We start from the raw sequence: 27,496 nt of genomic DNA, 5'->3' as shown, positions 1-27,496 counted from the left end.
TTCTCTTGCTCCGTGGACAGGTGTACTGTAGTCACACCGTTACTTTTAGGACTTTTCTTATTTTAGTCCTAAAACATACGTCAAGCAACAAATCCAGAATTGTCAGAAACGTTCCCTGGCACAAGTAGATTGTGCAGAAGTGAGTGTTAAAAACTGATTATGAAGGAAAAATAAATCCTGAAAACTGTATTTATAAAAGGCCGGTCACAGTTGCTCACACCTCTAATCCCAGCACTTTGGGAGGTGAGGCAGGCTGATCACTTGAGGTCAGGAGTTTGAGACCAGCCTGGCCAACATGGTGAAACTCCATCTCTAATAAAAACACAAAAATTAACCAGGCGTGGTGGCGCAAGCCTGTAATCCCAGCCACTTGAGAGGCTGAGGCACGAGAATGGCTTGAGCCCAGAGGCGGGGGTTGCGGTGAACCGAGATCGCGCTACTGCACTGCAGCCTGGGTGACAGAGGGAAACTCTGTCTGAAAAAAAAGAAAAAGAAACAACAACACAAAAAACCCTCTATTTATACTATTTCAAATTCATTTTAAAACTTAAATGCTTTTATTTAGTTTTAAATTTTTATTATGTTACTTTATTTAAATACTTCCAGCTTTGTGCAGTGGCAGTATCATAGTCAATGAGGTTTAAATACTTCCTTACATTATGTATCTAAAATAATTTAGAGAAGTGGTTCTCAAAGTGTGGTCCCCACATCAGCAGCATCAACATCACCTGGGAACGTGGAACAGATGGTTGAGCCCTGTCCCAGATTCTGAGTGTGGGGCCGCAAAAATCTATTTTTGACAAGTCCTCCAGGCAATTCTCATGAATGAGGACCAATGACTTAGGGTTAAAAAAAGACTGTCATAAAAAAATGAATTCAAAGAAAGCTGAATTCAATTTTTTATAGCTCTGATAATGTATCAAAATGGAAAAGACCACATCATTTATCTAGTCAATTGCTTATCAACACACTCAATTAGCAAACATACAGAAAATCATTTTTGTATAAGTTGTTTCCTCTCTATGAAAAAAAATCCTGAAATACTGCTTCTGAAATCAAAAATATGTAAACTCCTGGCTTTTAGGATATTAAATTCCTAACTTCTCAATTTTACAAATACAATACAAGTTTTCATGATTAAAAATACTACCAAGTATTACTAAATTTCATTTTAATGTTATTAAAACATGAACAATAAAAAAATAAGGCTATGGGTATACAGTGCAAAGTCACAGTTTTTTTTTTAAAATCCAAATGGCAATTCTGATTTACAGCCAGTGATGTATAAGATTCTAAGGATAACTAGATATTATAAATTTAAGATGCTATGTTCTATGTAAGAAAAGCTCTCAGCTACAGAATTTTGAAAATCTTAAAGCTACATTTTCTCAGATATCAGCAAAGAGGGAAGAGAGTTTTAATTTGAAGGCAGAGTAGAGATGAGGGTACTGATGAGAAATGCTGATCCCTCCATTGTTACATTCTTTGGTTGCATGTTAAGGAACTTGAAAATTGTTGACACAGTTAAGAAGGCTACAGAATTATTGCCCATTCTACATTGTTCTGGGGCTTGACAGAACATAAGTCTTCAGTATGTTTTTTCAATATTTCCCCCAAGCCCTAAAATTCACCCAAGAGAAAGAGGTGGACTTAAATGTGTAAGAAGAAGACACAAATCAGTCCATATGCAAGAGCACCTAGTCAGGAACATTAAATGGCAGCGTGTTGATGACCTCTCCAGACTCGGTGACGATGGCATCGTAAACCCACCGTCGGTTGCAGCGGCACTCGGGCCCACACTTGTTGGAGTTACACTTGGGGCATGGGTAGAAGCAGCCCAGGCAGTTCTTCTCTAGACAATCACACAGGTCAGCGTCATTACAGATGAGCCTGCCACTTTTGTCATACTTCCTCATTACTCTACAAAGGAAAAGCATGACATTAACATGACAGTGCAATCATCCTCAACATTGAGAATAAATTAGCGTACAATCAGCATCATATACATGACCATCTTACCCTGAGCCAGAACTCCAGAGATTACCAGAAACATTGGTACTCTGGACCAGAACTCCAGGGATTACCAGAAACACTCCAGAATATTTTATGGCAGTGACGTCATGGGAAATTCAGTCAATGTGAGATCAAACAACTTCCAGTGCAGCCAGGCTTGTCATCTAGAGTAACACTTCATTTTTCCAGCATTGCTGGGAAATGCAGCAATCTACTTAAGAAAATTATGAGGAATAACTAACTAAAGCTTCCTCCTACAAATGCCCCAAAGTTTTCTTTAAAATATTACCATTCTTGATGGATTTTTCCCTAACAAATTATTTTTTTCTTAAAAGCACTATGCCGAATGCAACTACCACATTTTTGTTACCTAAAATTAGAACTGTCAGTTATTACACCACAATCATTTGAAGAAAGAAAAGCACCTTTGCTAACAGTCTCCAAGTGCCATTTCTTCTGTTCCTTTCTGATTCTGCTTTTTACCCAGTGTGGAGGGGGAAAGGAGGTGACCAAGAATGGAGGGTCATACATCATAAGCTCTGAGTGAAGGTGAGACACTCTGTCCCAGAGAAGAGCTCAGAGTCCAGACTGCCTCTGTCAGCCTCTACTACATGGCCAGGGACAAAAGACTTTCACAGGAATCCTACCACCTTCTCAAACCCAACCATTCTGAAATAAATCCTTCAAAACTGAGTTGCTTCAAAACCTGAGAATAACAAAAATACCTCTGTACAACTTATAGCTGTTATTATCACTGAAGTCCAAAAGGCTGGTGGTCTTAAGCTAGTATGGCAAAATTATGTATAATACTCCTGCACCCTTTGTCCCTAAGCAGGCACAATACCTCCTCTTCTTCTGTTCAGCTAAGCAATATCGTTCCATCCTGTTCCTTTTCCTAAGAATGCAGGGAAGGGAAAGGATTAGTCATTATGTGTACTTGCTGCCTGATGATCATGCTTTAGCAAGAATGCCTTCTAATGAAGATTCACATTTGAAGTGCTTTATTTGTGGAATGAAAATCTTCCTAAGCACCCCCGGGAAATTTGGCAGAAGAGGATATTTTAAATCTATTGTAAGAATGATGGAGTAGATGGTCCTGAAATCAACCTATAGCACAGGTCAGATTCTGTCCTCCCTTTGCCTTAACTCAAATATTCTCCTGTGTTGGTAAGGTTTTATGGTTTCCTGCCCATTTCATGCTTTTTTTTTTTTGTAAAATCCTGAATTATACACATCAAAGCATGCAAAATATATACTCTACATGCATAGATAAAGAAGAATAAAACAAACTTCTATGTGCCCACTGTCCAGCTTAACAAAAGAGTGTTACAGCAGTGAAGTCCTCTTCAATCCCCACCCATTGCATCCCTCTACCCTCCCCTCAAAAAGGAACTGTACCTTGATATTATAAAAGTCACTTCTGAAGGCCTTTTCTGCATCTATTGAGATAATCATGTGGTTTTTTCTTTGGTTCTGTTTATACGCTGGATTACATTTACTGATTTGCATATGTTGAACCAGCCTTGCATCCCAGGGATGAAGCCCACTTGATCATAGTGGATAAACTTTTTGATATGCTGCTGGATTTGGTTTGTCAGTATTTTATTGAGGATTTTTGCATCGATGTTCATCAGGGATATTCATCTAAAATTCTCTCTTTTTGTTGTGTCTCTGCCAGGCTTTGGTATCAGGATGATGCTGACCTCATAAAATGAGTCAGGGAGGATTCCCTATTTAACAAATGGTGCTGGGAAAACTGGCTAGCCATATGTAGAAAGCTGAAACTGGATCCCTTCCTTACACCTTATACAAAAATTAATTCAAGATGGATTAAAGACTTAAATGTTAGACCTAAAACGATAAAAACCCTAGAAGAAAACCTAGACAATACCATTCAGGACATAGGCATGGGCAAGAACTTCATGTCTAAAACACCAAAAGCAATGGCAACAAAAGCCAAAATTGACAAATGGGATCTCATTAAACTAAAGAGCTTCTGCACAGCAAAAGAAACTACCATCAGAGTGAACAGGCAACCTACAGAATGGGAGAAAATTTTTGCGATCTACTCATTTGACAAAGGGCTAATATCCAGAATCTACAAACAACCCAAACAAATTGACAAGAAAAAAACAAACAACCCCATCAGAAAGTGGGCGAAGGATATGAACAGACACTTTGCAAAAGAAGACATTTATGCAGCTAACAGACACACGAAAAATGCTCATTATCACTGGCCATCAGAGAAATGCAAATCAAAACCACAATGAGATATCATCTCACACCAGCTAGAATGGTGATCATTAAAAAGTCAGGAAACAACAGGTGCTGGAGAGGATGTGGAGAAACAGGAACACTTTTACACTGTTGGTGGGACGGTAAACTAGTTTAACCATTGTGGAAGACAGTGTAGTGATTCCTCAGGGATCTAGAATTAGAAATACCATTTGACCCAGCCATCCCATTACTGGGTATATACCCAAAGGACTATAAATCATGCTGCTATAAAGACACATGCACACGTATGTTTATTGCAGCACTACTCACAATAGCAAAGACTTGGAACCAACCCAAATGTCCACCAATGATAGACTGGATTAAGAAAATGTGGCACATATACACCATGGAATACTATGCAGCCATAAAAAAGGATGAGTCCATGTCCTTTGTAGGGACATGGATGAAGCTGGAAACCATCATTCTCAGCAAACTATCGCAAGGAAAAAAAACCAAACACTGCATGTTCTCACTCATAGATGGGAATTGAACAATGAGAACACCTGGACACAGGAAGGGGAACATCACACACCAGGGCCTGCTGTGGGGTTGGGGGAGTGGGGAGGGATAGCATTAGGAGATATACCTAATATAAATGACGAGTTAATGGATGCAGCACACCAACATGGCACATGTATACATATGTAACAAACCTGCACGTTGTGCACATGTACCCTAGAACTTATACAGTATAATAAAAAAATTATATATATGTATATATATATATATAGTCACTTCCTTGTTTTGCTATTAGTTATGACACATATGTAGGTATCCCTAAACATATTGTGATTTTCCTTTTGTAATTTGCTTTGCTAGTCTGATCATGAGTTGAGATTCTTCCATGATGGTACATGTAGCTGTTCAAATATTTTCACTTCTATATGTATTCCACTGTATAAATATACCACAAGTTGTTTATCTTTTCCATTGTTGATGGACATTTGGATTATTAACAGTTTATTTTCTTTGCTATTTCAGTGATGCCATGAAACTTCTTAAACGTATCTCCCTATACATGTATTAGAATTTTTCCAAGATATTAATATATACTCAGGAGTGAAGATGTTAGGTCATAAGGCACATAGGTAACACCGAGCTGTTTTTAAATAGTGGTTGTACCTTTTTACACTTAATTCATATCTCATAGCTTCATCAGCTTTGATGTCAACAGACTAAATTCTGACTCCCTGGGGAGTATGGAACTTCTCTGTATGTGCTGATCAAGTTCAGTATCCTGAGTGTTTATTTGTTGTTTCCTCTATGAAATGTCTGTTTATCATTTTATTAATTTTTCTATTAGGATATTTATACTTTTCTTATTGACTTGTAAGATTCTTCATATATTTTGGATACTGATTTTTTATATTATTAATAACTTCTCCTACTTTATGGTGTGTCTCTCACTGTTTTTATGGAGTTTTTAATGGGCATATTAATTTTAATATAGTCAAATTTATCATTTTCCTTTATAGTTTGCTTAGTTTATTATTTTTAATTTTATTTATTTATTTATTTATTTTTTGAGACAGAGTCTTGCTCTGTCACCGAGGCTGGAGTGCAGTGGTATGGTTTCGGCTCACTGCAACCTCCGCCTCCTCGGTTCAAGCGATTCACCTGTCTCAGCCTCCCAAGTAGCTGGGACTACAGGCGCATGCCACCACACCCAGCTAATTTTTTGTGTTTTTAGTAGAGACGGGGTTTCACCGTGTTAGCCAGGATGGTCTCGATCTCCTGACCTAGTGATCTACCCACTTTGGGCTCCCAAAGTGCTGGGATTACAGGTGTGAGCCACCGTGCCCAGCCAGTTTACTTAGTTTATACTTACGATGCACTAACAATCATTGTACTTGATGATAGTCCTGTGCCCATTTAATATCCTGAGTTCATTCCCATGGTTATATTATTTATCCTTCTAATGATACATTTTTGTTACTTTTAAATCATCTTTTCTACTAAAGCCATTACTCTGTTACACAGCTATTGAAGCCTTTTAAAAAAATCAATTCCTAATTCGGGATTATAGTCTATTTTTCTGTTTCTTAAGGTTGCTAACGTCCAGACACATGGGTACTCTTATATTTTAGAAGAGATATTTTTAAATAATAAATAATGAAAAGAGGGTATCTTTAATTGCTTTGTCAAGGAGAATTCATGCATTTCATAATCCCACAGATCAAATATAATAAGTCAGAATCTTACTTGTATTTTGTAGAAAAATATTCATTCATCTTTGACATCCGGGCTTTCTTTTTCTGCTGCCTTGTTTCAGGATTAAAGTCTGCTACCTGTGGTCCAGGGTTTTGAAATGCCAAGCATTTTAACTGCCGCTCTATTTGTTGCTATTAAACAAATAAAATGTATTAGTAGTAAGAACCAGATAGTTTTATCTGTTTTACATTTCCCCCAAATGAACTTTCTGTAACTTTCACCATAATGACATGAAAGTATATATGTTTTACACAAAGAAATAAATGGTTTAATCTAATTAAGTTTCAAAAGATGGCATAAATTTTCTCAAGTTGGGCCATTCTTTCTGAATAAAGAAATAGTATAACACTCATAAAATAAAAATGTAAAAAACAATCAAGGGGAATAGAAGACTTCTTTTTAAAACTGCAAAACGCCACTCAGCTTTCCAAATTTGATGGGGACGCACATCAGAATTAGCATTCGATGTGGGTAGTAAGGACAAAGGAGTAGAGGCCCTTCCTCGGCTGTTAGCTAAAGAAGCCCATGTAGTGTCTCAAACCGCAGTGAGAACCCAAAGTAGATCCAGCACTCCTCTTCAGTGCCCTGGGATGCATTTCAGAGCTACTCCCTACCCGGGACTGGCCTCCACGGGGGGCTCCAATTCAGAACTCAGCCACCTGAAGGATCGACTTTCAGTCAAAGCCAGATTGGAACAAGAGAAATATTGCTAGGATGACTTTCTAGGGCATAGGGGGACATTTTCAAAAGTCTCTGGAAGTTTTTTTTTCCTTTCTTTCCTTTTTTTTTTTTTAAGATAGGGTCTCTCTCTGTCACCCAGGCTGCAGTGCTATGGTGTGATCATGGCTCACTGCAGCCTCAATCCCCCGGGCTCAAGTGATCCTCCCACCTCAGCCTCCCATGTAGGTGGGACTACAGGCACGCACCACCGTGCTCGGCTAATTTTTGTGTACATATGCAGTAGAGATGGGGTTTCACCATGTTGCCCAGGCTGGCCTTGAATTCCTGGGCTCAAGGGATCCACCATCGGCCTTGGGCTCCCAAAGTGCTGGGATTACAGGTGTGAGCCACTGTAATTAGAAATTAGATGGGGCCTGAGCTGAAAGACAATTAGAAATTAAATGGGGCCTGAGCTGGAAGACAAACAACAAAAGGCTTCAATCGAATATTGTACTAATAACTTATTGTGAACATGTAGCACATGTCATGAGGGAAGAAAATGCTCTTTTGAAGGATTGTAGAAGAAAATAATCTCAGAAGCACAAAAACATATAGGCTGACATATACATGAAATACTCCACCTGGAAACAAAAGGGAAGCTTTCAATGTAGGAATTTCAATGTAACAAATTAGTAACAATGTCATGGGCTTTTCTGCAGTTTATTTAGTTTAATAAGAGTCTAGTAAGTCTAAAATAATATAATGTTTCTTTTAAATTTCATCTTGGTGTATATGGGTTGTTTCATAAACTTAACCTTAAACTGTTCTGCATTAGGTATGGTTACGACATATATATACAACTTAGTACCATCGATTACTATTCTAAGTAGCACAGCAAGAAGTTAAGAACAGAGACCCAGGGTCACCTGCCTATACTCAAGCCTTGGCTCTGCCACGTACTAGTGGTGGGCCTTGAGCAAATTCTTACATCTCTAGGCCCTAGTTTCTCTCTTTGTAAAATGGAGTTAACAATAGTATGGTGTGATAAGGATTAGATGAGTTAATACATACAGTTTTAGAGCCATAACATGACATAATAATAACAAAATAAAGGTTCATTAAATAAAAACATTTGTATATATTCTCCACAAAAAGCAGAATTTTATCATACAGAACACTGGGCTAAAAATCAGGGTACACAGGAGGTGGAGAGGAGATGGGTGAGGCGAGAGCAGCCCGCAGTGAGCAGTGGGGCGGAGGGAATACTCTATCAGCCTGGGCGGCGGAGCTCCTCTCTGTGAGATCCTGCCTGGGCCCACCTTCCCACCCACATCCATGGGCATCTCAGAGATCCTCGAGGCGGCACTCCCCAGTAGCATGGAAGCATAAAATCTGTGTGCCATACCAGTTGTTTCTGTCCGATTTGACAGTTCTTCTCAGGAAAACTATGATCTGTGTGTCTCTCTTGAATGGAATTGTTTTTCTCTGATTGTTCATTCATCTCTGATCACTAAAAAAGTAACTGGAAAAAGTAAAACATATTAATATCGTCTATCCCCAGTAACTTTATCTGGTGATTCTTTTCTACTCTCCCTCCACGTCTCACTTTTTTCAAAGCCAGACTGTATCTGTACTCCCAGCACCTTTTCTCTCACTCACTGTTAAACCTTGCATCTGACTCCCCCAGACCACTCTACTGAGGCTCTCCTCTGCCAGGGGTTCCAGGAGAAAATCGATAGCACCTTTGGCAGTCCTTAGCATCATAAACCTCTCTTAAGCAGGATTAAGAAGACTCTGAGTTTTTAGAACTCCATTCTTCCTTCTTTATACACACTCTTGAAAGAAAAAGTATGGTATGTTAATGCCATACATACACAGTAATGTTGTGAAAAGCTCATCCACTCCCATGGTTTTAGCTGACACCTCTTCATGTATCATTCCCACAGTGACTCCCCAAAGCCTTGACCTCCTCACTCAACTTTTCTGATAAATTTCTAATGCAGCTTGTGCTAACTGGTAATCAGGTTTTCATAAAACCCCACTGCTAAAATGCCTGTAACTTACTTCTTCTAAATTACTTCAGTAGTATATATACAGGGTGTGTGTGTGTGTGTGTGTGTGTGTGTGTGTGTGTGTGCATGAGAGAGAGAGAGAGAGAGAGAGAGAGATGGAGCCCATACAAGATGGTAATCATGAGTGACAGTCCAGGGCTGGTCTGCAATGTTCTATCAGAAAAGACCACTCTCCACAGGAGGCTTCCACAGGCCCTGCTGTTTTCCCTGACTCTCATCAACTACCAATGCTGACTACGGGGTGCCATTTCTACCGAAGTGACTTAAGAGTTAGGCATTATCATGTTGGCTTGACTCATTTAGCATCACCTCTCTGCTGACCAATTGGAAATTCCAATTCTATCAATGGGAAATCTCCAAACTGCTCTCAACAGTGGCTGGACTAATTTACATTCTCACCAATAGTGTATAAGTATGCACCATGGAATACTATGCAGCCATAAAAAGAACTAAATCATCTCTTTTGCAGCAACATGGATGCAGCTGGAAGCCATTATCTGAAGTGAACTAACACAGAAGATGAAAACCAAATACTGCATGTTCTTACTTAGGTGGGAGCTAAATGCTGGCTACACATGGACAGAAAGATGGCAACAATAGACACTGGGAGCTACTGGGGTGAGGGGAAATGGGTTGAAAAACTTCCTATTGGGTATGATGCTCATTACCTAAGTGCATTATCCCCCTGTAACAAACCTGCATATGTACTCCCTGTGTCTAAAATAAAACTTGAAAGAAATAAAATATTCACATTTTTTAAAAAATCACCTTTTTATTTCTCCTTATAAAATTCAAACAATAGTTCTCAGGAAAAGTAAATAACAGCTATTTTAAAATGAATATATTCATAAATAGAACTCATAAGCAGATACGTATATATACAAAATAAACACATTAAAGCCTCAATGGTGAATTTAATTTTGTTTATCTTAACTTTTCAGTCTTTGCATTTGCTGCCATAATTTCTACTGCCATTATTTTGGAGAATTTTAATTTACTTTTTTGTGCATGTTAAGTAAATACTTAGGGCTGTGAAAAAATATAATTTATAATAACTATTATTTCTAATTGGAAAATACAGTGACACTGCCATAAAGACTTACATGTGGTGTTTTATAGCACTGCTGGAGTTTCTTACTGCCGTCTCATAGCCAACTTATATCTCTTTTATGGTCCTTCAAACTATTTGTTGGCTTAGCATATTATGAATGAAAGAAAGGACACATTTAAAAGATGGCAAGGGCAAGGAGGGCAAGGGCTGAAAAACTACCTATTGGGTACTTAGCTCTTTACCAAGATAATGAGTTCCATCATAATCCAAACCTCAGTATCATGCAATATACTTCTGTAACAAACCTGCACAGGTACTTCCTGATTATAAAATAAAAGTCAAAAAGGAAAGAAAAATTAATTAATTTAATTTAATTAATTACACTTTGTCTACATCAGTTTTTGCTTTGATACCCTCACATGCAATGTCAGACCTGATCAGCCAAACATTCCTAGGAAGAGTTTTTCAACTTGTAGAAGATAAAAATCATATGGAGCTGTTTCAAAAATCACTAATTTTCTTCTGAATCTCAGACCTACTGAGGTTGTAATTTGCAGGAAAGAATCTGGTATTCTGCATAATTAATAAGCTCTCTGATGAACCTTATCATTAGGCTATTAAAGGAAATACTAGGGTAGGAAAAGTAGGTATAATTTTCTCCATGCAGTCCTTCCATCTGATGGTAAAACTATTGTCCATATAGATGGTCCCTGACTGAAGATGGTTTGACTTAGAACTTTTTGACTTTATGATGGTGTGAAAGCATGCTCCTTGATTTGCCATGGGCTACGTCCAAATAAACCCATTGTAAATTGAAAATATCATATGCTAAACATGCACTTTCTACTTAAAAATATTTTGGGTTTATCAGTACGTAACCTGATCATAAATGAGAAACATTGTATTATCCCCCCCTCCCCGACATCATAATTCATTTAATACATTCCAGCCCTGTTAATATTCTGAAATCAGGAATCCCTTTATCTCATTCCTATTAAAATACTTCAATGACTCATCTCTGCCAATAATATCCCACCCCTCTGGTATATCAGTGAAGGGTCATCATAGCTGTCTCTAATCTTTATAGGCTCATCTTCTGTCATACCCACACTTGGACCAAAGTTACCTGATCCCAGTAACTTTGGTCAAGGGATCCCACTGGAGTTGCCGTAGATGTCAAAGTTTTACTTATGTTCATCACTTCTTCAAGATAACAGTAGCTCTTAGACATGCTACCAGATCTTGCTTGATGTGTTAATAATTGGGCACGTATATTACTGTCACAATATTTTGATAAGCGTATTTCAGTATAATTGGTTTCCTTTCTTAACTTACAGGTTTTATTTTTTACAATTAAAAATAACATTCTGAGAAATGGTCCATAGATATCACTGTCTGCCAAATGGATTCGTGACACAAAAATAAGATTAAGAACTGCCAAAAGGCAGGGAGAACCTACTGCCACCATCTCCACTGATGATGGTGATGAGAAACAACAGTTCCCAGCTCAGGATCATTTAAACTATACAAGATGCTCATCTTCAAGCAGGCTAGAAGCCATATATATGCTAAGCTATTGCATTTGATGGGGATACGAAAAGTGTGAAATCAGGTTAATAAACTGATTTGTTCTGAAGTTGTGTCAGATTGCCTATGAAAGAGCCATAAAGTGTTCTAACACAAAGAGAAGAGGCTCCCCCGAGCATCAGACTCCTAGAGCAGAGCTAGTCAAAGTTTTAAAAGCAATATCTCAAAATGAAGGTTTCAGAAATAGCCTCAGAAGCAAAACTTTCTCTCTGTCTTCTGCCCTCTTATCTCTCAGTCCCATTCTCTTCTGAGGCTGGCCATAGAAGCTAGAATTCCTCTTCCCCAAGGTGGGTTACAGAAACCAGCACCCTTTTTCTCCAAGGCCAGCCATAAAACCTTAAAATATTACTCTAACTTTTCCTCCACCCTATCTGTGTAGAAACTGACCGTAAAGAAATCATCAAAATCTGACTTACCTTGTTTGACTGTAGGTCATAAGACCCATTCCAGAGAGGGTCCTGCCTTATACCCAGAAGGAAGAAACACATGCTCAGAGAGTCCAGGGAGAATGTAGAGACAAGGGACTTGCTGGGTTTCCCCACTCGGTCTATTAGCATTAGATCATACATTCTTTGGCCAATCATAGTTCTATACAGCTGTCCATACCTTGTTGAACCTAAGCAGTACAATTTTCTGTATTTTACAGCTGAGGAAACCAAGGCTCAGAAAGAGTCATTTGAGTCACAAAGATACTAATAGGATGCATAGGTTTGGATCTCAGATTTAGGTGACCCCCAATACTATGTCCTTTTAAGGATAAAACACTGCTCCAAGATTTATTTTATTGGTGATTACCATCTCTACACAGAAGCCTGGGGAAGGAATGGGAAAAGATGCACTTTAAATAATCTCAAGTTTTACTCCTTCAGCTCTTTTTCAGTAACGCAACACTCAAAGGGTATACTAGGAAAGAAAAGCCTCCTGTTTAAGGCACATGAGCCACGTCTGACTTCAGGATTGGATTCTGAAGAAAGTCACTATATTAGTCTTCTCAGGCTGCTATAACAAAATATCACAAACTGAGTGGCTTAAACAACAGATATTTATTTCTCATAGCTCTAGAGGCTGGGATGTCCAAGATCAAGGTGCCAATTGAGTCAGCTTTTGGTCAGGCTCTTTCTGGCTTGCAGGCTGCCTGCTTCTTGCTAAATCCTCACAGGGCCTTTTCTTGGTATGCACACAGAGAAAGAGAGGCTGTTTTCCTCTTAGAAGACCAGCAATTCTATCGGATTAGGCCCACACCCTAGGACCTCATTTAAACTTAATTACCTCCCAAAGGCACTATCTCTAAATATAGTCATGCAGGAATTTGGACTTCAATTATGCATTTGGAGAGGACACAGTTAAGTCAATAGCAGTCATATGCAGACGAAATTACCATTGAAAATCCCTTCAGAAAATGCTACATTGAAATAACCCAACACAGCCAGGCATTTCTTTAGCGCTGGAACAGATTATCATTCCTTAGGGTCAGCATCAGATGAAGCAGCTGGCTTATACATAGGAGCCACGATGGTTGAATTATCCATGGTGGATACACGATGTTTACTTTTAAGCCTCAGAATACCACACCCTGGCAAGGTGTGGAGGCCTCAGGAACCACATCCCTTGAGGGAATGGCACCAGGTCCATACCTCTATCTTCACACTCACTCTGAGGCGCAGGTCATTGAGGGGCACTCCAGGCAAAATGACTCATATGTTTATCACTTCCATTTCTGTTTAGGATGCTGTGGCAGGTAGAGTTGAGTTTACAGCAGTTGATTGCGCCTTGCATGGGGTAGGATGAGTGTTTTTCCATCATTACCCCTACGGACACTAGCAAATTATCAAAGCAGGAAACGTTCCATTTAAATTCTAGCCTAAAAGTTGGTCTCTGTTCTTACTCATAGCAGATAATACCACTTATTCAGGGACACTATCTGTAAGACATCTCTTGGAATATGTTTGGAAGTGAAAGATACACACACATATATACAAGACGAGAGTCAAGCTATTTAATTTCATTCCGTCTCTAGTCTGAGTTCCTATACTTCCTAAATTTTTGGGTCGCTGAGATAATTGACAGGTGAATCAATCCCACCAGGGGCATATCTGGTAGAGAGAAAGGACCCCTGTGCAGGTGGTCAATTAAGTCATTCCCTTGCTGCCCTCTCCAAGCTGTTTCAGCTGTTTTCAAAACCACAAGACAATAACCTCTAAAAAATCTCCACGGCTATTTGTCCTTTAGAATGAAAAGTAACTTTGATTTAAACCTTTGAGAGTGTTGTTAGATAATCAATGTTAATGCTCTAGAAGCAACTTTATCTACAATATCCACAGATTCCTAGCGATATTTTTGTGGTTGTATTTTCCTACACATACACATACACACACACACACACACACACTTCTGTGGCTCAATATGAAACAACGTGAAAATACATACAGTACATTTAAAATGATTTGAAAGTGTACTGAGCAGAGAATTTCATCATCTGTGGAACACAATGCCACCACTTAGTTGCTATTGCTAATGCCACGAATGCTACCATCTGGCATCGCTTTAAAACCAACTCCCTTAAAGGGCCTGTCTGGGTCACTGACAGATCAGCATCTAAAAGGGCCTCTCTACAACACCTTATTTGTACTATGGATGTCTTGAATTATACATTCAAATTATTTCTTGCAATTTTAAGATTTGTAAAAAACCAACCCTGTCTGTTTATCCTCCCCCACCAATGGACAGTGGAAAAGGATGGAAACTATTTTATGAGACCAGAATACTGTGCCATTTTCAGCATTATCCTGGTAAATATATTCAGCATTTTCCTGATAAACATCCTTCAGAAGCACTCATCTCAAATATTTAAGTGTGGAGATTCTTTCTTCCAAATCCCAATGGCCCTATTATGCTCATTGCTTAGTTTTTATTTTTATTTTCATTTACACTGAATTAAAGGAACTCCAATTGTCTTTCACTCTTAAGTATAACACATGAATATAGCAATATATATTCAGAATCTACATGATGTGGCTTGTTTTGCCTCTTCCTTCTCTACTAGCCTCAGAGGGCATCAGGTTTAGGATGCATCATTTGTAAAGGTGCGCCTTCCAAATGATGAAGTTTCACAGTTCTATTACTCCCTGTTTCTTAATGTGAGTTGCCTCGTGAAGACAAACTAGTAGGGTGGTAAAGAGAAAGAACACATACCTTTATGTTGGATGAAAAGGAAGGAAAGACTACTGGAAAGAAAGGAAAACTGTACTGCCTTCTTTCCTTTGTTTTGCTGAGAAACCATAGAACCCTCAAGGGAAAATGAGAAGGCCTCAAAGGTGCTTCTACAGTTTAATGCTGTATAATAATAGCTGGGACGAGGAGAGGTAGAAAATGAAGGAGGGGATGGATGTAAATGTTAACTCACTCTTCCACCATGACTCTATTCTAAAATCACATGAAATCGATTATGAGAGTTTACCTTCTCTCTCATCTTCCATTCACAATAATCGGTTAATCTAGAGTTAAGTTTTTACTCTATTGTCATATGTCAACTTCAAAAGTTTAACTAATATTAATACCAAATTGTCCCCTTTGCTATTTTGTACTTCAGTGTAAATAGCACTAATAGCACTACATATATATATATACACACACACATATATACACACACACATATATATATAATGTTTTTCTTCAGTGTTAAAACCATTTAAGTAAAAGCTGTTTTCCCAAGAGAAAACTAAACCATGTTTATAAACGGTGTCTAAGACATATACTAATCTCTAAATTACCACCCTCTAAACTTTGTCCTCTACCACCAGGGTTTGGATATTATGTTGTGAGTCATTAAAACCCACTTCACTGGCAGGTTAATACTTGCTCTGTTCACTTGTGAATTATAGGGTAAAAACTGCTATTTCATTACTAATTACTTTTACTGCAAAGAACATGGAAAGGAAACAAAATCTTCAATTATAAGAGCTTGCAACCCATCTGGCAATGATGCAAAAATCCTAAGGTGGTCCCAGAATAAATATATTTGACCTGAACATTTATGTATTAAGCCACTGCTATATTTTTGAGATTACACAGCAAATTTTGCATAATTAAAAATGTGTTCCATCTTGCCAGTTCCAGATTGATAAAATTCAAAGCTTGTAAAAATCCTACCAGACTGTTCCACAGTCAATCACTTCCTACAAAATAAATTCTTTGGCCAATGTTTGACTTTGCTTTTAGACAATTAGCCGGAGAAGGGAGTTTTGCTAATGTACTACAGTAACACTGAAACACAACAAACACACCAAGGGCTGAGGGCAAATGTAGTAATGCTCTTAAAACTAGACAGAGGAAAATTTTCTAAACGATAAGGTTTGTAACCAACCAAGAAAAGTCCCAACTGAAAGGTTTTTTTAAAACTAAAGTACCAAGAAATAGCAGTGCACCATGGCACTGAACATTACTTCCTTTTATTTTTCTAATTTAAGTAAGAAACTAAGTCATACAAAATAATTATCCTGTATTATTTACAAGTTTCTCAAGCAACACTTAATGTAGTTTTTGAAATAATGGTTTAACTGATAAATCTTCAGGAGAACTTTATGTCACTTTTTAAAAGATAATTTCCTTTTAAAAGACTGAAGAGTATTTTTCAAAGGTAATAATACCTCATTAAATTTGCAAGTCCAGAAATTATTGAACTTCTGACATGATTTTTGCTATAAAATTATATTTTTTCATCTTCAGATATTCTCAGGTTTCTTAGAGAATAAGTTGAATGTAATGTAAAATTGGTTGCTTTTTCAAATGAAGGATTCACATACTAAAACACTCCTTAGTTTACCCTTCAGTTCTCGGAAAGTAAAACCTTCATGCTTATGAGTTATGCGTGGTATTATCAGGTTGGTGCAAAAGTAATTGCAGTTTTTGCCATTACTTTCAACGGCAAAATCGCAATTACTTTTGCACCAAACTAAATTTATTTTACCCAGTTTTTAGCTATCTGTATATTAATTTGGAATATACTCTGTACTTAAAAGTGACACAACTCATAAGCTTATCCATTACAGCATTGTTTATAGCTATGAAATATTTGAATGCCCATACACAGGAGAGTGGTTGAAAAAACTGTGGTACATCCACAAGTACTATAGTACATAGTACATGTAGTACTACGCAGCTGTAAAAAAAGAAAAAAAGAGTAAGGGAGATCTCTATGGAGTTACATAAGACAATTTCCAAAATATATTGTTAAATTTAAAAAGCAGAATACAAAGAGTATTTATAGGATACTATCCTTCATGTAAGGAAGAAGGATTATAAGAAAATTCTTAATGTAGCCAAGTAATTTAAATAAATTCTATATGATATAGGGTGTGGCTTATGAAATAATTAAAAAGTCGCTGGCTTTGGGAGTTACAAGTATCCAGGGAGGGGCTACAGTAGGAAACTCTCTAGCTTTATCTTCCTGAAGCTGTTAGCATCTTTCTTAGCACTTACTGAACAAGCTCGCACTGGGCTGCTCCAATCCTCTAATTGAAAGGCTCCAAGAAGAATAGCCCTTATTGTTTGGGTACTATTACTTCTGGTTTGCTGTGGTTACTGTTTTATCAAGCTGATGTTCTACTGTGAAGGTGTTATGAGTTGTATTTTTGAAAAGGTACACTTTCTAGTGGGAGTCATCATGGGGGTCCAGAAGTGGATTGCACTGATATAGAATACTACAGACCTGAGCCGGGACCAGTGGCTCCATCACCGGATGTACTCAAGGGTATCTATCCACACTGCCCTTCAAATAAATACTTCTTAATGAGCTAGACAATGTGCCAATGATAAAAGGGCAAATAAGACACAGTTCCTTTCTTCAAAGTGCTCAAAGGTCTAAAAGAAGAAGATATGTAATCAAATAAGTACAAGATGTGCATCACAAGTACTCAAGGCACTGTGCAGCTGAGAGGGGCAGAGGGAGCGGAGGGACTAGTGTGCTGTCCTTGGGAATCAAGGCGTCAAGGAAGACTCCTGGTCAGACATTGTGGCTCACACCTGTAATCTCAGCACATTGGGAGGCCAAGGTGGGAGGATCGCCTGCACCCAGACATTCGAGACCAGCCTAGACAACATGGTGAGACCCCCTGTCTTTACAAAAAATAAAAAAATTAACCGAGCATAGTGGCTCATGCCTGTAATCCCAGCTACTCAGGAGGCCAAGGCAGGAGGATCACTTGAGCCTGGGAAGTTGAGGCTGCAGTGAGCCGTGATTGAGTTAGTGCATTCCAGCTTGCATGACAGAGTGAGACCCTGTCTCAAAAAAAAATTTGTTTTAAAAAAGACTCACTAGAAAAGGTGCCAATTAGTGAATCCTGAAAAATGCACAGGGAAAAACTCAGGTAAAGAGGGAGGGAGAAGGACATTCTAAGTGACTGGAGCTGCTGTGAGCAAGAGTTGAAGGTAGGAGAAGTCTACAGATTTCAGAGGGCTCTAGTGGGGGTGTCAGGGGTTGTCTAGGCTCTGACATGGCTAAACTTCAAAGTGCACTCCAGTAGCTTCTGTGTGTGTATACAGACTCTAATGAATATCATTCCCAGTGACAAAAATGGAGTGACTAGCAGGCAAATGAAATAAAATCAACAGAGAGGAGAGTAAGCAGAGTTATGCAATTTCAGGACCTCCAGCAGCTCCATTTTGGAAAATCATTAAAACAATGTAAAAAACAAAGAAACAGAAACAAAACAAAAAAATAGGATAAAAACTACTGCAGTGTTTTCCCCCAAAACTTCCTTGTAGAACTGGCATGGCTTATATGCCAGTAAATAAGTACATATTTTTTATATATTGAAAAATAATAATAAAGCAGTGAGAGTATTCTGTATGATACTTCAGCAGTGGATATATGTCATTATACATTTGCCAAAAGCCATAGAACAGAAGGTAATAGACAAAGAACTAACCCTAATATAAACTGTGAACTTTATCAATATTGGCTCGTGAATTATAACAAAAGTACCATACTAATGCATGATGTTAATAGTCAGGGAAACTATTGGGGGATAACAAGAGAATACATGAGAACTCTGTGCTTTTTGTTCAATTTTGCTATAAAACTAAAACCTCTCTAAAAATTATTCTATTGTGTTTTTTGATGCACAGCATAAAAAGCTTTTTTTTTTTTTTTTTGAGAAGGAGTCTCGTTCTGTCGCCCAGGCTGGAGTGCGGTGGCGCTATTTCGGCTCACCACAAGCTCCACCTCCGGGTTCATGCGATTCTCCTGCCTCAGCCTCCTGAGTAGCTGGGACTACGGGCGCCTGCCACCATGCCCGGCTAATTTTTTTTTTTTTTTTTTTTTGTATTTTTAGTAGAGACGGGGTTTCACCGTGTTAGCCAGGATGGTCTTGATCTGACCTCAGGATCCGCCCACCTTGGCCTCCCAAACAGCATAAAAACTTTTTACACAATTTCTAATTTGAAACAGAGAGTGCTATAAGTGAAATAATGTTCAGTTTAATTGTTTAATATTAAAAGAATTAAATTATTTTCCTTATTTTACTATTATTACTATATTTACTATTACTTTTAACACAACTATTATGCTAATATTGTGTTACTACTTTGACTTACTAATATCGTGCACTACGTCCCAGTCTTAGGACACATTTTGTTCTTGCTGTACCTAAATGTGCCTTTATTCTCTTTTCCAGAAATGCCTTCCCGTCAGTCTTTAATCACTCCTTTAATGCCTTCCCTTCACTCCTCTTATATACCACATGGCTATAATTTCTATTAATTTCGATTATAGCCAAATGGCTGTAATTTCTATTATTTTATATAAATTCTATAATTTCTATTATAGCCATTTGGTATGTAACAGGAGTGAAGGGAAGGCATTAAAGAAGTGATTAAACCAAATGGCTATAATAGAAATTATATATAGCCATCTGGTATATGTCAAAAGCTTTAAAATAGACATTATCTTTCACCCAGCAATTCCTCTTCGGGAAATTTATTCTAAGGAAAGATAAAGTATCTTCGCAAAAATTTAGCTACAAGAGTAAATCTTGTATTAATTCCTAGGCGTCGAGTTGCTAAGTTGGGAGAGTAAAAAGTTTGGCAGCAACTTAATAGTCAAAACAAAATAATGTGATATGAAGTAGTCATTAAAATAATGTTGTGGAAACATATTTGTTAAGAAGGAAGATTGATACACATTATTATTACAAAAGCAGATCTGAGAATGTAAAGAGTTTTAAAATTTGTGAGACAGTTTAGTAAATCATATTTTTCTAGGAATGTAACCATTTCTTCTAAGTTTTCAACCTTATTGGCATAAATTTGTTCATAATATCATCATGTTATCACTGATGTCTGCAGCATCTGTAATTATCTAATGTATTCATAATACTGTTTATTTGTACCTTTTCTCTCAGAGATTTCTCATCTTCTCAAAGAACTAAGTTTTAGCTTTCTTTTTTTTTCTATGTCATATTCTTCTAAGAACTTTGGGTATATTTTGATGTTCTGTTGTTCTAAGAGGTATGTTTAGCTCATTAGTTTTCATTCTTTTTTTCCCCTTAATGTAAGCATTTCGGGATATAAATCTCATTAGGTTCTTCCCTGTCTGCCCAGCTTTGTATCATCTCTCCTTTTATCATATCTGTATCTTTGATTTGATCACTTGTTTCAAAGAAGAAATGTTTTCTTAATGTTTCTGTTCCATGGAGAAGTTTTTTTGGTCTTTTGTTCTGCTTTATAGTATATTTGTTCTTCTATGTGTCCCTTACCAGCTATTTGATTTTCCTGGTACCTTTGTAGAGATCCCATTCTGGTTCTTTCTGTTTAATCTGTGATCTTTGCATGAAGGCCATCCTTTCCAAGACACCTATTTGTTGAAGAATGATAGGAGGAGGGCCTGGGGTCAGGAATGGATGAGTTTAAGAGAGCAAGTAGTTAGGTGTGTTGACTTGGGAGCCTTCCCACCAAACCCTGTTCAGGACCTGACCCTCTGCCCCAGGCTTACACTCCCTCCTGGGGTACAACTGAGTCTAAAATGTTTCCTGTCCTCTTGTGGATCAAGACCAGTAACTGCAGAGCTGACTGCCACCCACCTTCTTCCCCCACCCTGCCACCAGACAGCAAGGGCGGTTTGTCTGTGCATTTCCTCATTCTGCTTCATTTCCTCCGCCACCCCTGGGCCCCAGGGACTCCCTGAAAGGCTGTCTGGGGCTTGTAATTACAAAGTGTTACAGGTTTGGCCTCTCAGGGTGAGCCACTTAATTTTGGAAGGTTCTGCCTCCCATTAAAGATCCACAGAAACATGTATTTGCTCTCAGATTTCTTTCACAACTGGGTCCAAATTTTGTTTTTTAGAAGTAGTTAGTCATAGAACATGATTTTCAGAATGTGCTCTATTTCCTCAGTGCATTGAATTTTCATCTTTTTCACACCCGCCCTCCCCACCCCATGTTTCCCAGGCCAACTTCTAACCTAACCTAGTTACCCTGCCTTAAGTCCTTTAAATCTCCACACTTCACTGCTGAAGTTATTCTCCTTAAAATTCTTGTCTGCATTGTGTCCTCCAAAACCTTTGTGGTCCTTTGTGGTCCTCAGCATGATATTTTAGGCCTTGCATGACATGACCTAATTCTACCTTCCCAGCCTCAGTGTCACCGCATCCTTCCATTAGCCTGACACTAAATTCTAGCTAGAGTGCTAGAATGTTCCCACTTCCAGGACCCACTTACGCTTTCCCCAGTGTATGTCTAAAATCACCATTGTGTGATCATCCCCATTGCCCAATTACAATAAGCACCTCTGTTTCTATGTTTGCAAGCTTGTTCATAGTTACTTACACACTTGTCTCCCCTATCAGACCTCTCCCACTTCAAGGCAGGATCTATATGACTTCTTCATTTCTATGGCATCATCTGCCACAGCAACTAGGACATTGGTACTCATGCATACCCACTAATAGAAAGGATCAATGGCACATTTTTCACTGTGAATAGTAACTTAGTGATCTGTTTCCCAGGAGTCTGAGCAATATAAGGCACTTTTTTTTTTTTCAGGTTCTAACCCACTCTGCCATCCCTACCTCTCCTCCTACCTTGCCCTGTTAAATTGGAGCATAAGATTCCTGCTGTGCATGATAGGCAATGCAAGCCTTAAGGTTCACAAACACAACAGTGACTGAGAGCATTTTCTCTCCATGAACCTTACCTCTTCCTGCTATTGCTATAACCTACATCAATGCAGTGTTTATCTCAAACTGGTGTTAAAATAAAAACCACAAACTAAAACCAAACAAAGTACATTCTTGTTTGGAGGTAAGAAAACAGTTAGATAGTAATCGTAGGTATCTCTGGATTTTTTATACTTTATAATTTCCTATATTTACCCATTTCCTATAATAAGCATATATTTCACAATTTTTAACGGTATTAATATTTTAAAAATACTTCTAAGAATAATGTAGAACTCTCTATGTGTGAAATAACTATGTCCAGCAGATGGCACAAAACCCCTAATCCAGAATTAAAACAGTTTAAAAAAAACAACAAAGAAAACAACTCTTGCTACTTGAAGAATGCCATGTGAAGGGCATGTATCTTAGTGACCAGGAATCAGCCAAAATGGACACTGCTTCCAGAATCTTCGTCTCCACTAGGTATGATTCGTTTATCTCTGTTATAGTCAAAGGTGAGTCGTTTCAGAGATAAGGAAGGGGCCTCTGTGATATGCAGGATGTGTGGGACCTGCAGAGGCTGCAGGGCAAGATGGACTACGGAGAACATTCTCGAAAAGTAGACAAGCTGTGTGTCAATGCGGTGTCACATCTGGAGAGGGCTTTGGAGACCACATAGTCCATGTGTTTTCAAACATTGTTATTACCATTTTTTTTCTAAATAAACTTCAATGTGTGAAACCAACAAAAGTGAATCTTTCCTATTTAAAGCAGGGGATGGGATGGGATGCAAGAGCCATGCTGGGCCTTCTCTTTGTCCCAGAGTAGCTCCACCCACTGTACCTGACAGTCAAGAACTGGCTATACTTAATCAACAATTATGGAAACCATAAAATACTTCCAAGACGTCCCTAGAGAAAACCCCTAATGCAGTGGTTTCATTTTACTGCTGAGAAAAGGGCTGCTCAGAGGAGGAGAGTTGCAAATTAAAAATGGAAAAACATATAAAAAGCAAAAAAAAAAAAAATCTTTAATTGCCTTTAAAGGAAAACATCAAAAAGAATATTCAAAATGCATCAATAAATTTAGTAGTGATGTTTTCACAAATTTGACATCTGAAACTGGAATTTATGATATATTAAATTTCTGATATTTTAAACACTGGATTCACTTAAATCTGTTTTATAGTTACAATGTTTTATGGAAACTACAGGAAACAGCATTTCAGCTAATGTGAGGTTTCAGGAGACACGTAAACGTATTTCTAGGTTATATTTTTGCAAATAAAGTTTATTTATATCAATAAAATATCCTTAGGTTGTAATTCCTGCACATTCTATAATTTTTCAATGCAACTATAATCCCAAACAAATAGTGACTTGACAGCATGAAGCTAGTCATTTTAGAGCTTCCATAAGCCCCTAAAAATATGTCTAAATAATGTTTGCAAAGTAGATGCAACTGTCTATTTAAATGCATTTACCTAAAATTTCTTGTCAGAACGAGTCCAAATTTAACTATTCTTATAATAATTATCTCGGAAATTTTCCATTGTTTTGGACATCCATTTCTATGTGAAGCACTGCCTGTTATTTCCAGGAGCTTCCCACTTGACACAGTATTATTTCTGGTCTACGAAAGATGTATGTGTTTTAAAAGCTTTCAGAGAGGCTTCTCAGAGTGCTAATAGTATCCTAACCATGTCCTAAATTAATAAATAAAAGGAAAACCCAAAGGTGAATGGGGTTTGGCAATAGAGCGCATGGGTCTTAAATTCTAGCTTCTGCTTCTGCTAGCGCCTTAAGACCCTATTTCCCCACGTGTTGAGATCAGAACAATTATACTGACCTGAGTTGGTGAGTAAGCCATTGTCTCTCAGTTCCAAAACCACCTTTTAATGCTCTGCTTTGTGGTGTTAGGACTCAGACTGTGTAAACCACATTTTGGCTTTGCCAGCTTTGCCAACAGGGGTGTTGAGGGACGTGGAAGGTTGGAAGACAAAGAAGGGGCTTGCTTACTCCTTCCTGTTTGCTTCCAGTTGCTGTCAGTATCACCTCAGCAATGTTTTTTCCTTCCGGCAGTGGCTGTTGAATTGCAGTTCTCAGGATTCTTCCCTCAGTCTCCCAGACCAGCTTAGTGTGTTCCCCACAGAAATACCAGCAGCAGCTGGCGAGAGCCTGCTCCTCAGAGGTCTGAGTCCAGCTCCAAGGGGCTTTCCTCTGAGTTTTTGAGGTATCAGCCCCAGTCAAGTTGACCCTCTCCTTAAGGTCTGGATTCTGGCTGGGCTGAGCCCTGTCTCTGAGATTCTGAAGTGGCCACACCAGCTTCTAGGTTCTAATAACTCCACTTCCTCCCTTGTTACCCCTACCCTAGAAGTGCTAGCTTCTAGCACTGTCTCGATGTTTTCTCAGCCTTACTCTTTTGTCATTTTGGTTCTCCAATACCAATTCCTTGTCATCAGTTCTCAGTCAAAAAAGCCGATATGGTTTCCGATTTCCTGACCAACTATAGAGAATTCTAGGAAATAGATTCTCAAGATAAGATTCTGAGCTTAGGCTTGATCATGGCTTTGGCCTTGAATACAGTGCTGACTCCTAGTACCCCCACGATTAATCAGCAATCACCTGTGGTTGATTACAAATGAAGTACCTACTGAAGCAAGTGCCTTCTGGGACCAAGTGGCTGCTTTGTTTAACCACTATGAGGATCATATGGTGAGACAGCTATTTTGTGTGCACTGGAGTGCTTACGAGATGAAAATGACCAGCTTGAGACATGGTCAGAGAACCAGAAAACTTCTAAGGCAGCTGTAAAAGAGTCTCTTAAGTTTTGTAGCTGCTCTGTGGAATATATCATTACAATGCAAGTTGAATTCACAGCTTTGCCAAGGCTCAGGTGCAAGCATTAGAACATTGGTTGGGAAGGAGAGAGATCCTGAGATTTGGGTGAAATCAAACAAAACAAAAATCTTATACTCCTTCATCCAAACTTCTACATTCTAGTAACTTTAACCTTTGCCCATTATTCCCCAGTTTTGAGGCTGAGAACTAGTTCCTGAGCTATAACTTGGGGTTCTTCTTTTGTTTTTTCACTTCTCTAATACTTGTTTAACAAATCCTTAACATTGAAATCTCTTTGCTAAAACAAACAAACAAAATTAGTCTGGTCTCTGTTTTTCTAACTGAAGCCTACTGGACACACTGCCTCATAGCGGTATTTTGAGGCTGAGACAAGGCATATACAGCACATAGCTCAGTATGGTATATCACCCACAGAAGACACTCAGCAGGTAGCAGAATTTTCCTGCTGACCACAGCTCTTCCCTACTTCGTTGTGCTACTTCTAGTTGAGCAGGTCAAAACTTCTCTCTGAACTTATTTATAAAAGGAGGTAACATTTCTCTAAAAATGGGGGTAGTTGTTGGGGGAAATGAAGGAAAACATCAACCTTGTGAAGAAATAAATAATACTTCATTTCTAGTGCTACTACTAGTACTTTGATCCTGCCGCCCTCTCACAGGAGTTCATAAATACTGAGGCCACCCTCTAGTGATAAGTGATCAGAAAGGCCTCCTGCTCACTATTGACAAGTCAAAGGAACACTTTCTGGAAGAAACCATAGCTATTCTCTGTTACGGGGCATTCTCAGGACAATCTCCTAAATGAACCCTGAGAGCCCTGGCATCACCAAGGATTGTCCCTACCCAAAGGAAATGATGGGACTAACCGCCTGTGTTGATCTCAAGTAAGACATGCTAACACTAAAGAACTATTTTCAAAGACAAGGTGATCATTTCACAGAGGATAGAAAACCCAAAACTCTCACAAACCCCATGCTTAGAGCCCCTTTAATCCTCTGATGTGTATCTGTGAATCCTGACAGTCTAGGACTCATCATGTCATCAAAATAGTTCACTTTCAGTAGAAGCCTGAGAGCAGAGAAGGTGACAGCCTCATCTTATTGCTTGGTATTGTTTGTGAGAGAAAGCAAAGAAAGTGAGGAAGCCTTTATATCCTGCTATTTCTTTTCCACGGCAATCAAAATAATTAAAGCACAGTTCAGCTGAGGACAGCCAAGTGTTCACATACACACTATTCCCACAAACATATACTCTATTTTAAATAGACACACACAGCCTTTTTTTCATGAAACAAACTTTTTAGCAAACAAAATAAGCTATAATATACTTTTAAGAATATAGCTTGGGTAGAAAGAATTTCTATTAAAAAGCCTGCAACTTATTATCTTGAAAATCTTGATCCAAGGATCTACATTTTTAAAATAGAATAGATAATACTACCTGTATTTTTCATTCTGTGCCTCTAAATTCCATTTAGAATTTTGAAGTCATGTTGTACCACCCAAATCAAGATAATTTTATTCATCTAGTTAGATTTTCTTCAATGAAAAAATTACAGGTGATCTTAATTTATGATGAAGTTATGTCCCCATAAGCCTATAGTAAGTGGAAAATGCATTTAATGCACCAAACATCATAGCTTAGCATAGCCTACCTCAAATGTTCTGAGAACACTTACATTAGCCTCCAGTTGGGCAACATCATCTAACACAAAGCCTATTTTATAATAAAATGTTGAAAATCTCATGTAATTAATGGAATACTACACTGAAAGTGAAAAAAACAGAATAGCTCTGTGGGTACTCAAAGTATGGTTACTATTGAATTTGTATCACTTTTGTACCACTGTAAAGTAAAAAAATAGTAACTCAAACCACGGTAAGTCGGAGATTTCCTGTAGTAAAAGGAGGTGGTAATATGTACCTAGCAGAGAGTTGTTATTTCACTTCTACTAGAGTGTAACAATTAAGAATACACAGCTACAGGCCGGGTGTGGGGGCTCACACCTGGAATCCCAGCAATTTGGCAGGCTGAGGCAGGTGGATCACTTGAGCCCAGGAGCTCGAGACTAGCCCGGGCAGCATGGCGAAACCCCGTCTCAACTAAAAATACAAAAAATTGTCCAGGCATGGTGGTGCACACCTGTAGTCCCAGCTACTCAGGAGGCTGAGGTGGGAGAATCACCTGAGCCCAGGAAGTCGAGGCTGCGGTGAGCGGAGATGGCAGCACTGCACTCCAGCCTGCGTTGACAGAGTGACACCCTGTTTCAAAAAAAACAAAAACAAAAACCACCACAACAAAAAACTCAGAATACATAGCTATGTATCAGGAATTATATGCTATCTTCCAAGGTCCCCAGTGGATGCCTGAAACCGTGGATAGTATCCTACTCTATATACACTACGGTTTTTCCTGTACATATGTACTTAAGATAAAGTTAATTTATAAATTAGGCACAGTAAGAAATTAACAACAGTAACTAACAATAAAATAGAACAATTATAACAATATATTGTAATTAAAAATATGCAAATATGGTATCTTTTTCTTTCAAAATATCTTATTGTACTGTACTCACCCTTCTTATGATGATGTAAAATGGTAAAATGGCT

At 38.3% G+C, this 27,496-nt stretch overlaps 1 protein-coding gene across 2 annotated transcripts; it reads right to left on the bottom strand.

The window, feature by feature from the left end:
* Positions 1–1,154: 1,154 nt before the first annotated feature.
* On the bottom strand, positions 1,155–27,496 carry ARL14EPL (ADP ribosylation factor like GTPase 14 effector protein like). 2 transcript variants are annotated; one of them, XM_054488501.1, is made up of 5 exons: positions 27,463–27,496; positions 8,904–8,996; positions 8,567–8,671; positions 6,493–6,632; positions 1,155–1,920 (listed from the first exon to the last, which is right to left on the bottom strand). In XM_054488501.1, exons 3-5 carry the CDS (start codon positions 8,660–8,662, stop codon positions 1,698–1,700), a joined length of 459 nt encoding a protein of 152 aa, XP_054344476.1. In that variant the 5' UTR covers positions 8,663–8,671; positions 8,904–8,996; positions 27,463–27,496; the 3' UTR covers positions 1,155–1,697. The 2 variants fall into 2 exon arrangements, with proteins under 2 accessions (XP_054344476.1, XP_054344475.1); XM_054488500.1 differs by lacking the exon at positions 8,904–8,996.

Source organism: Pongo pygmaeus, chromosome 4 (assembly GCF_028885625.2).
Source record: "Pongo pygmaeus isolate AG05252 chromosome 4, NHGRI_mPonPyg2-v2.0_pri, whole genome shotgun sequence".
Taxonomy (NCBI): domain Eukaryota; kingdom Metazoa; phylum Chordata; class Mammalia; order Primates; family Hominidae; genus Pongo; species Pongo pygmaeus.
The sequence above is the reverse complement of the archived record's forward strand: the minus strand, read 5'-3'. Positions and strand labels throughout refer to the sequence as shown.